At 33.8% G+C, this 15,115-nt stretch overlaps 1 protein-coding gene across 2 annotated transcripts in view; it reads right to left on the reverse strand.

The window, feature by feature from the left end:
- Positions 1-15,115, reverse strand: part of LOC121976131 (probable cadmium/zinc-transporting ATPase HMA1, chloroplastic) — a 62,078-nt gene that overhangs the window by 16,925 nt on the left and 30,038 nt on the right. For both annotated transcript variants that reach the window (XM_042528138.1, XM_042528137.1), the window contains exon 8: positions 11,861-11,966. In XM_042528138.1, coding sequence (XP_042384072.1) covers positions 11,861-11,966 — 106 coding nt within the window. The remainder of the gene's footprint in view (positions 1-11,860; positions 11,967-15,115) is intronic.

Here is a 15,115-nt window from a genome sequence, read left to right on the forward strand (position 1 = left end):
GAGAAAGGGGAAAATTTTAAAATTTTATTTGCCAAAAGATAAAAAAAATTGAAAATCTTTTTTTAAAAAATTTAAGTCAGATTTGAGCTCCATTTGAGTGAAAGTTAGTTTTCTATCCAAATTAGAGAGAAGCAATACAGCGAAAATTAGAGAAAGATTTTCCAACCTTTTCCACCCCTTCAATTTTACTTCCAAAAGGAAAAAGAGGGAATGTGCAACTGGAAAAAGTTTTTTTGTCACTTTATCTCCTTCATGTTTTCCTTCCTCATAGGAAACACAATAAGATTTTATTTCCTTAAAGTGATGAGAAAATGAAAAGATGAATTAGGCTAGCATGAGCGGATGGATATTGCTTAATTTATCCTCCCACTTGTTCATACCAACAAATGAAAAAATAATGGGATGAGAAAATGAATGACTGACTTGTATGCACAACCTTTGCAATCCTTCCAACATGTTCGTCCAGCTTGCCCCACCCATTGAACCCAACTTGCTCATCTGAGCATTTGACCTAAGTAGCCCAATCTAGTTTGAATTACGTATTGGGACTACCTCACATGACCAACTCTTCCAAACCGTTAGACCCATCTAACCCAAGTAACCTATCCTAACCACAACTTGATTAGCCTAATCAACCCTTCTAGACCGTTTTTTTTTCATCTAGCCCATCAAGAATGAGCAGATTGCTCACCCACTACTGCTCAACTTGACCATGGACTCACCTTGATGTTAGGCGGCCAACCCAGCTTGTTTGACAACCAAGGCTAGTTCAGCTTCATCGGCCCATTCAACATCACTTGTCAAACTAGCCAATTGACCAGAGAATGAAACCCACCCAGCCTAATCAGACCACTCTGTGGAACTAACCTACCATCTTGACAGATCCTGACTTGATTTGTGTGTCTGACCAGATCTACATGCTTGGCACATTCAGCTTGCCATACTTATCAAGATTTGCTTTTCCTACTTGATCAATCAACATAGCTTGTCAAGCCTTTTCGCTTGGCTTATCCATCTCTGCCAAACTAGCCAAATCCACCTTGCCTGACTAGGATGGCTGACTTGTATGGCCTGTTCAGCTCGATCGACTCTTCCAACTCGACCAGATTGTCACCTGCCAATCTGACTTTACTGATCCATCCAGTCTCATTAGAGTCGATGCAACAATTGTGTATTCTTCTCTCATGAAACACTCAATTGAAGGCCACGTGCATGGCACCTTGTCACAAAATAGGTTCATTGCTTAGAGTATCCTAACTTGGTCATTTCATAGGTTATTTAACCTAGATAAGCTCAGAATATAGCTAGGGCCATATATTTATACTTTGCCTTTGCACTCGAGCTGACTACAACAATATACTAGTTCATCTAGAAAATCAAATTACGACCAAAACGGATGCAATAGCCAAATACAGATATTTAGTCTTAGAGAAAACTTGCCCAATTGACATTCAAGCAACACAATTTTAAGGTGACCTCAATTCTAATACAAGGTTACGACTCACATACTATATGTGCCAGACAAAGTAAGCTTGTGTTTGGTTGCCATCAAACAAGGTGGGAAATGAAAGAAGATAAGCCAAAAATTAAGGGGAAGACAAATGCAAAGAAAGATATAGCAAGAACGACAAGAAGTGAGTAAGAAGAAGGAGACTTAAATAATGTTCTAATAGCAATTCGTTGAAATCCAAGGTTTTAGTGTTCCCTTGATTTGCCTTCTTGCTAAATTCAAAGCTTCAATGATGATAAGCTATAGTCATGTTGTTTAAAAGCCATTTTAGTTAGGTCATCTATACATGATTGTACAATTGAGGTTCATATTCCGAATCAGCTTGGTGAAATTTTAAATCCTGAATCATGTGAATTGTAAAGTTTATGTTAAAAGTTCATTAGCCTCACCCCAAGTCGCAAATTCCTTTTTAATTGAAACAGATGTCCTTCACATTTCAGCGTTGAAGCCCATTGTGCAACTGTCTTTCTATGGTTGTCACTGTATTATTTTTCATAATCCAAGCCATGGAAAACCTCATTTTTATTTGTTCACTAGAGCATGACGTCATTCCTCAAACTAGCAATTGTCTTCTCTTCTCGACAGCAAATTTCATTGTAGAATCACCATTGTAGATTGTGGTAGCGGACAGGAGGGCATTGCTTGACATAGTAGGGTCAAGCCAGAGAGACTCATAAAGGACTTTAACAGCTAAGCTAAGGTCATGATTTCCAGTAACAAACAAGGCCCCTATGTTTGCTGATCTCATCCCCCTCCAAATTTACTGTCAAATCTTAATTTTCAATTTCACATTGGCCTCCCCTTCTTTGGTCCGTGACAACTACTGAATCAGCCTCCACCAAAGGTCCTCTACTGAAGGTCCAGATCCAGTCCACCTCCACCAAAGGTTTATTCAGACTTCGGCCAACTTCTTTGTCATAAACCCTTCCTTAACCTAAGGCCCACTTCAATTTTGGCCCACTCCCAGCTGCAATTTTTATCCTCATTTCACAAGTAACAATGTTCTCAACCCAATCTGAACGCGCAATCTCAATCTTTATTGGGGCCAAATTGCATTTTGGGCTGTGATAGTAGTAACTCATTTTTCTAATCAATGTAGATTCTTTGAGATGTCAGATTCTCGACAACACTAACAAGGCCAAGGGAGTCACTCAAGTAGATAAGAAAAAGAGCTGTCAAGGAGGTTGAGGGAATTCTAGAGGACACATAAATAATCTTTATGTAGATTATTTATGCATGTTAAAGACACATGCTACTCTCTTTGTAGCTTCCCTAGACATCCATCTCCCACTATGTATGTAGCTTAGTATAGTTTCATCTTTGTTCCAGTAGAGTATCGGTGCAATCATGCCTCAAGTAGTCAATTTTGACTAAGTTATTTTGATGTGGTTGATAAAGAATTTAAATTAGGTTCATATTGTATTTTTGATGTGTCAAGATGTGCATGTTGCATAGCTTGATAGGAAGTCCAAGAGGTTGAGGTTGATGATTGAGAGGTTAAGATTGACCAAGAGCTTGGCAAAGTGATTGGAAGTCTAAGAGGTGAACATTGACTAGGAATGGCAGGTTGCTTGTGGAGCAATACTCACGTGATTAAGTGCATAGTTAGTTCAATGACTTGAAGGTCTACAGATGGACTCAAAGGAAACAAGCATCAGCAATATAAAAGATGTATAGTGAGAGATTACGAAGGACTATAATCTTGGGTTGTTTTGATGGGTAGAGCCTACCTAGTGGTTTACTGGACCAAGGAATAGGTTTTCTGGGTTGTGGCTAATGTTTTAACTGGATCTCAAGTTTAGTTCGGATACTCGAGCAAATTCAGTCAACTAGAGACATTCTAAGTAGATTGAAGCGTTGAATCCACTACAAGTGCCCTGGCCACAAATAAGAAAAACAGATTTGAAAGGTTTTTATTTGATTGACAACTAGTCCTTGGCAATAAGATTTCCTTGTTTTAGTTACAGTCGAATGAAGATCATTTTAGTTGACTCAAATCAAACAAAAGTTAGTCGTTTAGCTACTTATCCACTTTTTAAAGTTTTGTTTACGTGTACAAATAGGGTGCAAATAAATAAAAGAATAACAAATTCAAATTAGAAAGCTTGTAAAATTAAAACAAAAATCATTGCATTTATTTCTATAATTATAGATTATTATAACTTATCAAATGTTAATTAATAACTAATAATAATTAATAATTATCAATTTACCTGTATAACCATAAATTAATTATCATCAACTTTTATGAAAATTGCCAATGCCGATCTCAACACGTGTGAAAAAGGATGAGCGTTGTGTTAGGTTGCTAGCCAGCGTCAAACACAAGTGAATGTTCTATGAATAGATTCATCAAATTATTATGCTAATATTAGATTATTTCCCGAAAGAAATGTATTGCAAGGTCTGACCACAATGTCTAAGCAAGAACCGGCACAACTCTATAATAACTTGAGTGTTGTGTTAAAAAATATTCAAAATCTCAAGCTGTGATGAATTTTTTATACTAGAAATATATTGTTTTAGTATCGTGTCAAAGTTTCGATGTATGATGTTAGTCAGTAATGGACTTGAATAAAAGGAGATGAAGCACGAAAAGGAGACATTGTCCGTGCTAAGAATGATTTTAAATTTTGTACCATGTCGGGCGAAACAGTCAAAATATATCATTCTAAATTATCCAAACTCGGTACCACTCGGTATATACGATGTTTTATTTGTTTGCTTCATTTCCTTTCTCCTTCAACTAGTGTTCTAAATGGCAGCTGAGGCGGGAGGTGGGCATCAACCGCATTGCCTTTGTCTTAGGCCGTGCTCTAGGCGGAGCGAGATAGTGGGCGAGCAAGGGTGTGAGTGAGGCGGCGCTCGAGGCGGGCGAGGCTGCGCTTGAGGTGGCCGAGGCAACGCTCAAGGTGGCCGAGGCAGGAGAAGTAGCGGATGCCAAGGCGGTGGGATAGCAAAATTTAAGAATCCCTACTCTCTTTCAAAACATCAATAACTACACAACCTAAGTCATCCACAACTCACCTCTTTCTCTTAGAACCGCCGCCGCCCCGCCTAAACGACCGTCGCCACCAGGTTAGGTTTTTTTCATATATTTTTAGTCAGTCGTAGTCGTTCGCCACCGTGACGCATCCGGATGTGTCGCTTGGGCGACGATGAGTTCAGACACGTCACGTGAGCCCGGATGCGTCACCCAAGCCTGACGAGGGCTCGAAAACACAACCCAGCCCGACAACAGGCGCGAAAGTGTCACCCAAGCCCGACAACACGCCCAAAAGTATCGCCCAAGCCCGACAACAGGCTCGAAAGTGTCGCCCAAGCCCGACGATAGCCTGAAAGCGTCGCTCGAGCTTGACGACGAGCCCGAAAGTGTCGCTCGAACCTCGCGACGGGTTCAGACACGTCATCAACGCATTGCCGATGCGTCGGACTCGTCACATGTGCCTAACAAAGGTGAGGGCAAGAGTTAGGTTTAGGTTTTTAAGTTAGGGTTTAATTAAAAATCTTTAGGGTAATAATTTTAATCAACTTTTAACTATAATTAAGATAATTTAAATAGACTTAATTAAAACCCAATAAAACTATCATATTGATTTAATATGTATATAACAACAATCGAGCCTTATCCCACAAGGTGGGGTCAGCTTATTAATTATATATATATAATTTAATTTTTTTATTTTTAAATATTTAGATTAAATTTGTTATTTTTAATTAATATATTTTATATTTAAAAAATACTGAAATTTGGCTCAAAATTTTAAATCATGTTTCTAGTAAGTTTTTGTCCTAATCTTTTATTTAATTATTGAAGGTAAATAGCGGAAAATGAGAAACAACCGGACATGTAATTGAAAAGAAAGTCTAATAATATTATTTGGGATTATGAAGTGTTGTATTACAAAGAAAAAAGAGATTGGAACACATATAAATTGTGTAAAAGGCTTATTAAGGGAGAAGTTTAACCGATGAAAAATTATATTGTGGGAATTGAAAGACAAGTTGAAGCATGTCCTAAAGCATAGCTTATCTTGAAAATAGCCAGAATAAGATGCGAAAAAGGGTAGAAGAACTAAAAGAAAAGAAGATGAACGTGAATATAGGTGTTGATGCAAAGATGATGATGATCAAGTGGATAGAGATTCTTCTAAAAAGAAGTCAAAGCGCCTTAGGCCTATTGATTGTCACGAGGTGATGAAGATGAGATCAAGCCAGGTTTGGGAAATACTTAGAGAATGGTGGAGGGGGCCTCAGAAGCGGATGAAGTGTTACAACCATGGAGGAGCGCAAGGAACATCTCCATTAGAGAACTTGATGAAGATTTAGATACATTAGAAGAGAAGAATAAAGAAGATATCGATTTTAAGTCCGATGATGAGAGGATTATGAATGTAATTAATGGTGCATGTGTAGATGATTAATTATGTTTAGTCTAGTCCTGTTGGCTTGTTATCATGTTGAATTAGGCTTTTGGTAAAAATAATAATATTAATTTTATAGAATTCATACGGTGATGAATTTTTATTAATTATCTTATTAGTTGCATTTATATATTTATTTTTACATTATATAAATTGTATTGTATGAATCTTATTTATACATAAATATCATAAAGAATAATGACTATTTATAATATTATGTAAATAGTAAAAAAAAAATAACCACCTAGGCGGCCAATCATTAACCGCTCCGTCACTGCTTATCGTCATTTACAACATTGCCTTCAAACTTAATCTATCGCTAGCACCATGCATTGGAGCGTTGGCACAATACTCGAATAATATTTTTCTAGTTATGCACCTAAATTGTGACAACTCTAGATTTTGAATCTTAGTGTTAATAGTATTGAGTTTTAGTAATTCACCAGAATGATACGCTTCGATTGTTTCACTAGTATGAGATTTAAAACCCTAGTATTAAATAGGCAAGAGTTTTCATATGATAGGTTGGGTAAAAACAAACATTATAGTAATATCAATTGTAAAGCAATTGAGATGGTAGATATGATAATAGGAGCACAGAATATAGGAACGCTTACTTGTAAAGCAATTAAGATGGTAGATATGATAATTAAAAGAAAATTTAATATTTTATATTTATAAGAGATAAAATTGGTAGGAGAGAAAGAACAAGATAGAGAACTCAAGTTTTAAATTATGGTACACGTATATGAGTAAAAAAAGAATTAGAGCAAGTATTGTGGTAGATAGTTTATTAAAGGATGCAAAAGCTAGTGGGGAAGGAAGAGAGGATTAAAACACTCAAGATAGACAAAAGAAACTATCAATGTAACTATATGCACCATAAGTAGGCTAAGATGAAGGCATCAAATATAAGTTTTGGAAAGATGTAGATGAGGTAGCATAAAAAATTCCGTCAAATAAAATGATTTTAATTGAGGTTTAAAATTTTGAGTCATGCCATAGTTTGGATTTATGACTAGAATAATACGATTTTGATACCATATCGTGTCGTGCTGATATGGTTTTAGTACTTTTTAAATACACAATATATTAATTAAAAATATTTTTATTAATATTGGATTGTTATAGATGCTTATTATTGAGTTATATTTGAAATATAATATTAAATTTAAGTTTTGATATTATCTCGTGAAATTTATAATGTTTATTAAGTAAAAGTCAATTTAGATTATATTAAATAAATTTATATATAGAATAATTTAGTTTATTATTAGTAGAATATTTTCTAAAGTTATATATATATATATATATATCTTTCTTAATACTCTATTTTCTATCTTGTGATAAAGGATAATCATTTTAAGATTAAAGGGTTTTTTTTTTCTCTATTTATCTTATAAAGAGGTAAGAAAAAAAATTAACCATCTTTAACAGATTTTCTTATCTTAATTTTTATTTTTGTAGGGAAGGAAAAAAATAATGAATAAGAAAAAAATTAGTAGGAAAGAAAAAAGTTAATGAATAAAAGAAAGAAAAAATGTCAGGAGCAAGAAAACTTAATAAGGGAGAGAAATTAGCTGTTAAAAAAATAAAATTTAACCTAAAAATTAAAAAATAAAAATAATTTCATTGTGGCCATCGTTGTGGCAAAAGGCGAACACGCTCGCCCCCAGCGCTCCCGCCAATCCGTCCCAAGGCCAACACGAAGGAGGTAAATCACGGGCGGCTACTAGCCTTTGGAATAGTGACTAGCACATAAGGGAGGTATTTACCTTGGCTTTGCCGAGATTCGAACCCCATACCTCATTGTGGCAACACCTCATGCGCTAGCCACTAGACCCATCCGAGGGGACTTCATTGTGGCCATCGTGACCTCACGGTGGGTGGCGGTGCCAATACCGATGTTGGGTAGCGTGCAGAATGACATTTTGCTCTGTTTGGCATGGCACGAAATTTCATTCCATGATTTTAACAAGATGAGATCTAAATGAGCATGTAAAAGTAAGAAATGAGGAATATGATAGGGTGCATGTGGGTTATGGTTTTAGAATAAGAAATGAAGAAAAAATTATATTAGATTTTGCGATAGCATAGGCACTTATAATAACTATTATATTTTTCTAGAAAAAGAAAAAGAAAAAACACTTGACTAAGAACACTAAGTCTCAAATTGACTTTCTTAAGATGAAGAAGGATAGAAAGACTTGTAAAAATTAAAAGATCCCTAGAAAAAACATAACTACCAAATATAGATAAGTAGTGTTTGATATGCACCTCAAGTATAATACTAGGAAAATGTACACGACTTTTAGAATCAAGTAGTGGAAGTTAAAGGCAGCAAAGTATATTTAAGGAGAGGACAAAAGCACAAGTATTAGAAGAAATACATGACAATTCTATAACAACACAAGATAAGATGATATTAAATTTGCAAATAATGGCCAAAATCGTAATTAGTAAGTCAAAAGGACATGCACCACAAACTAACATCTTGGTGGTGGAAAAGTACAGAAAAAGTGAAGTAAAAAATGAATAGTCTATAAGTTATTATACACTTGTACGAATGAGAAAACTTCAAAAAGTATGTAGTAGTCAAGAAACAACTAAGAAAGCAATTAGTGAAGCAAAGAATGAAGCTTTCATAGACTTATATCGATAGTTGAATACAAAAGAAGGGGAAAGGGCATCTATAAATAGCCAAAGAGAGAGACGAAAAAAATAGATTATACCCAAATAAGATGCATTTAAAATGAATTCAATAGGGTATTAGTGAATGATGAGGAAATAAAAGAGCAATGGAAGTGGTATTTGCATCCACTTTTTGATGAAGGTTTGACCAACTTAACTTAGGTAATTTAAGTAGGTTAGAGGAATATAGAAATTTAAATTTTTATAATGCAAACTTCAAAAGTAGTACTGGTTTTAAATGGGATGCAAAATGAAAAAATAGTTAGATAAGATGATATTCCAATAGAAATATGGAGGTTCATAGAGAAGCAAGGTATTAAATAACTTACGAAGTCATTCAACCTGCTATTGAAAATGAAAAAAAATGTGATAATTCTTTAGTTCTATATATAAATACAAAAGAGACATACAAAATTGGATGAATTATAGGGGAATTAAGCTTATAAGTCATACCATGACTATAGGAAAGAGTGATAGAAAAAAGTCTAAAAAAGGATACCACAGTGACCAAAAATCAATTTAGATTCATGCCTCAAAGATTGACAATATAAGTTATACATCTCATATAACTAAGTAAAAAGTATAGAAAAAAAAAATTACACATAGTATTCGTCGACATAGAAAAATCTTATAACAGAGTTCTAAGAGAAATTATGTGAAAAATTCTATAAAAGAAAGATATTAATGTAACGTATATTGAAATAATTAAGAATATATATGAGAATGTAATGATATGAGTGAAGAATTTAAGTGGATTAACCGAAACATTTCTTATAAAATATGATTACATTAAGGATGAACTCTAAATCCCTATCTTTCCACACTTATCATTGATGAACTTAGACACATCCAAGATAGAAAAAAGTTATACAAAATTTAAGGTTAACAATATTAGTTAAGTAAGACAATTGTTAAAATAAGAGATGAGTTAACTGTAACTGAGAGTTTTAAATATTTATAATCGTTTTTACAAAGGAATGGAAGGGGCTAGAGAGATGTCTTTATATAAAATACAAGCAAAATGGTTGAAATGGAGAAGAGCATTAGATGTTCTTTGTGATCATAAAGTACCTTTAAATTTAAAGGGGAGTTTAACAAAATGACGATTAAATGCTATGTTACATGGAGCTAAATATTGGGATATAATTCGAGTACACGAGCAGAAGAGATGAAGATGTTAAAATGGATGTGATGGAGAAGAGCATTAGATGTTCTTTGTGATCATAAAGTACCTTTAAATTTAAAGGGAAGTTCAACAAAATGACGATTAAATGCTATGTCACATAGAGCTAAATATCGGGATATGATTTGAGCACACGAACAAAAGAGATAAAGATGTTAAAATGGATGTGCAGATGTACGAGAATGAACAGGATAAAATGAGAACATTATAGAGAAAGACAAAGAATGTCCATGGAAAACTCCGTGAGATGCATTCAAGATGATGCAGACATGTACTTGACGACAAAAAAAATGTTCTAGTTAGGCGATGTAAAAATAAGACAAATATGCATATTAACAAGGAAGAGAAATATCAAAGAAGACTTGGTTAGCAATGATAAAATAGGATAATTTATTTAAATATAATTGACAATATAATAAGGGATAGAACCCAATCGCATAGGAGGATTCATATAGCTGACTCTACCTAGTGAGATAAGACTTTTTGCTTTTGTTGTAACGTTCAATTAAACACTATCCTCACCTAACCCACACCTACCTCCCCTTCCCCATCCCCGGCTTAAATCCATCATGTCCACAACAAGCATAACATTGTCACACTCTTGTCCTCTTGTTAGAATCTAGTTGCCTCTCAATCCTCTCTATTCATAGACTTGAATTTATCTCCAATATCCCACAGGTGCCTTCTCCTCTTAACCTTCTCTCAGATTAATAACAATTTCTTCTTCTCGGCTATGTATCTGTTTTGTGGCTCATAATGTACAAGAACAGGGCATATCTCATCGTGTATAATTGATATTATATCAGCATGCATGACATTTTTGTAGACTACCCATGCAAGCACAATACCAATTTTGGTCTTCCTACAATTTTAATACTTCATCAGGAGAATTATGTACAACTTATACCAATGGAAACATAGAGAAGTACGAAATGAATATCATGTCTGTTGAGTATAGAACTATGGCCCATAAAATCTGTCACATGATGTGGATACATATATTTTTGAAGGAGTTTAGACTCGGAACATTGATCCTATGGTCATCTATATTAATAATAAAGCTAATTGCTATTGATACATTCTTACATGAATAATCAGTAAAGAGAGTGTATTGAAGATGATTGTAACATTATAGATGTAAAGATTAAAGAGATCTTTGCTATGTTTACCAACTTTTGTAACTGCTATTTTTTTATCAAATCACTGATCTCCTTTTCTAGTATGAGTTTTTAACATACCTAATATTTATGCTCTAGCTTAAAAGAGTAATTGAATAAAACAATAAGAAAGTAATAATTGTCTAGTATGTGATATTTTATTATTATTTATGGATTACTAGACTATATAAGACGGGCACTGACCTCTCTTAAGATTAAATAATATTATTTCTCTCCAATCCTCAACATCAATGAAAAAAATAAAACACGAAAAGAAATCCACATTTATGCAGAGTCCTAGTGACCCCTCAGCAGAAAAACTAATCATCTCTTTGGTGAGTAACTTGTTAATAAAAAAGGTGTCTTTATATAAATTACCCTTAAGGTTTCACTTGTTTGGATACAAAATTGAACCAATAGGATGAATAAGAGAAAGAAGGATTAGTTTCCTCATAGGAAAGTATATATAAATAAACACTGATAGGTAGGTAGATGGACCACTACCATATGAAATGATTATTAGACTTGGCATACATAGCCAACTAGTCTAGCAAACATAAATCACCATTCACCATAGCTGCAACATAACAAGCATCTAAACCTAATGTTGAATCCATCATTTTACAGTTATTTTTGATACACACTATTATTCAAAGCATCTTTAGATGATTAGACATTGTTGTGTGCTTCATGATCAGTCATGCTTGAGGTTGTGGACGCCACAATAATATCGAAAATGTTTCTTGAGGATAGATGTTACTTGGCAAACTATTATATTTCAAAGTACGTGCTGAAGTAGATCACAAGTTATAAACAAACTTTGCAGTCCACTATTTCAATGAAGATCCAAAAATATGTAAAAAAAAAAAATCCAAAAATGGCATAGATTGCACACCTTGATCCCAGTTAGTGTTGCAAAAAGACCCCTACCAGGTAGACACTCAAAGCTATGTATATAAATGTCAGGAAGGTTCTTCCCAAGACTATGATCAACAAGTGCTCTGCAAATCAACAAGGCAACATTGGCGGATGTCCTTCCCATGGTTGCAATATCAATACATCAAGTTCAACATATACAAATTATAAATTCTACTATTGAAGGACTATTTTGTTTCCACAAAAAAAATGCAATTATTTAAAGAAAAAACTTGAAGTAACTTTCTTCTAAATATTGGAGACTAGTTGTACAAATGACTTGTTTATTAAGAGAAACCTAAATTTATCCTTGAAGCATGATCTGAACCTCATACCATGCACGGCCAAAACATATCATTCTAATAAATTATTGAAACTCAGAACTACTAGGCACATCCTGTCTCGTGTCGATCATGTTGATGAGTTTTGTATCATGCCAACATTTGACACCCCTTGGCATGCTAGCACACATGTTATCAAGATGAATTGAACATGTTTACTATTTTTTTTATCTTGTGTTTGTACAACACAATGTCAAAAATGTATCATTCTACATGAAGCATTCTACATGGGGCACAGATGTCAACTTTAGGTATATAGTTGTGTTCTTTTCTTCTTTATCTTCTTTCTTCTTTCCTGTCTGATTCACTATGAAAACTATGTGTCAAAACAATGGCATGGTATCGAAATAATATAGCTTTAATTAAATAGAAACTCTTGTATGACTCGAGATTTTGAATCTTAGTCTGTGTCGAATGCTATCGATATTCAATAATTTATCAGAATGATAAGTAGTGCAAGATTTCTATATATATATATATATATATATATATATATTAAGCATCAAAACCATATCGACACGCCACAATATAATATCGAAACAATATCATTCGGTAAGAAATTGAAACTCTGACACACCTTGAAATTTTAAACATTGAATTAAATATCAATACTAAAATAAAACCATTTCAAGACATCCAATTCATACCCAAATGTATCCTTATAAATTCCAATCACCCTAAATAAACTGTTTATCTAAAAAATTAAATTTCTAGAGTATAACATTACTTATCTTATAAATGTGGCTAAAAAAATTATTAATCCTATTAAATTACAATCACCTTAAATAAACTATGTTTATCTAAATCATTAAATTTGTCGAATATAGCATTGCCAAAAATAAACTAGTTTTTACATGTACAAATGCAATCCTAACTCTCCAAACACGCTTTGCTCTTCTCTACATTGCTTGTCAATTAGCTTAATTACCATACTAAATGTCATTCCAAGCAAAAAATAGTTGTTCTATTGCACATTGAATTAAAAATCTTTTTGTAACACTTGAGAAGAATCATCTCTTTGGATACTATACTCATGCTACATTTCCAATCATGTGACCACCTGCCATTTACTACAGTAGATAATTAATTACAATAAATAACTAATTAAAAGCTACAATGTCTAGTAAGTAAAATTATTCATATTATCATTAATAATTAAATTATATTATTAAAATTATACCAACATAGTATGATATAATAATGAAATTGTACCTTTTCAGTAGAGACAAAAATCTGGCATGAAATATAATTTTAAACCTTCATCAAGAGTGCTTTCCCTCCTTGGTTACTCTTGGTTACTAAAGGGATAGCAATGCATATTTGTCCTCATTCTTGGACTCACCATCTGCTTCAAAGTCAGTGACTAAGGTGTTTCCATTTCCTACATTGTCCATTTCATTACCTCCTCTAATACTTCTCCAGCAGGGCCGCTAGTAAGCTTCACCATGAGGATCAATAATAGATGATAACGAGACTATAATCCTCGCCCAGCATTTTTTCTTGTTCCAAATTCACCATTTGATTTGGACCTCTAGTTTGCTCTTCAAAAAGGTACTTGCAATTGCCTTACCACTCATTATATTTCTTGTTTTTTATCTTATGTTGCACTATCACCTATTTATTCTGTCTTCACTTTTTTTTTTTGTCTTTGCACTTATTCCTAAGATTGCTGCTACAAAGGCAGTTTCAGATCCAAAGTCAAGACACACACTGGTGGAAGAGATGTGTGTTACATTCTAATGCTAGATGAGATCTAGTACCTAGTACCTAGTACCTCTACTATTTGACAGATCCACAGTAGGCTGCAAATGTACATTCACCATGAAGTCATCACTTGTGTGCATTGAGGATTGAGTAAAGGCTCAATTGGTGGCTAAGGGGCTGAGTGGATTATATGGATACCTTTATATGGCTAATATATTCTTTCTTACATTTACCTCTTGCACCTTCCATTCCATTAATCAAACCCTTCTAATAGTAGATTCTATTGGCCTGGCTGCATTTAAACATGTTTGAATATGTCCATAAAAATCTCATGTCAAAACATATTAACTAATTAATAAAAAATTATAATATTCAATTTCATCTAAATGTTGTAGATAAGCTTGCAATGTATTCAAGTGACAAAAATATTATATTCCTTTGTACTGGTCAATTTAAGTATATATTGTTCAGATACAAATAGAAAACCCAAAAAAATGAAAATGGAGTTTGATATTATGATACTGACAATTCAGTAACAGAAGTACTAGAACCTCTAATGGTGTCATATTAACAAACTAGTTGTGGAGCAAGCCTGAAATCCTGATTCTGCTTTGCATGCATACTACTAGGATGCAAAACAAAAAACAACCAAAATCCATAATGAAAAAGACAAGCACAATTTGTTGGTGCAGTCGATCCTACACAATTTACCCATTAGGAAAGGTTTGAACATACCCACAACACTTACAAGCCAAACATGTATCTATACCATGTATCATGGTTAATGCCTACTTGCGAGTCTATCGTATTGACCTGAAGCTTAAAATGAATAAGAGGCAGTGAAACCGTGATAGACAGTTACAAGACTATTCATTATTCAATCTGAGACTTGAAATCATGCATAGTCTCAATATGAAGGCTAAATCATGCATATGTACCTCAAGGAAAAGTGGAAAGCAACCAACAACAACATCAACATCAACCAAGTCTAAGTCTATCTCACAATTGAAGTCAACTACATACATCCTCCTACATCATTGGGTTTGATCCCCTACTATATTCTCATCTATATTTAAATAAATTTCATCCTCTTTTATTGTTGCTAACCAAGTTTTCTTAGGTCACTCTTCCTCGATTAATGTACATCATGGTCTCACATTGCCTAACTAGGGCATTTATCTATATAATTA

The sequence above is a fragment of the Zingiber officinale genome, chromosome 4B (assembly GCF_018446385.1).
Source record: "Zingiber officinale cultivar Zhangliang chromosome 4B, Zo_v1.1, whole genome shotgun sequence".
In the NCBI taxonomy this organism is placed as follows: domain Eukaryota; kingdom Viridiplantae; phylum Streptophyta; class Magnoliopsida; order Zingiberales; family Zingiberaceae; genus Zingiber; species Zingiber officinale.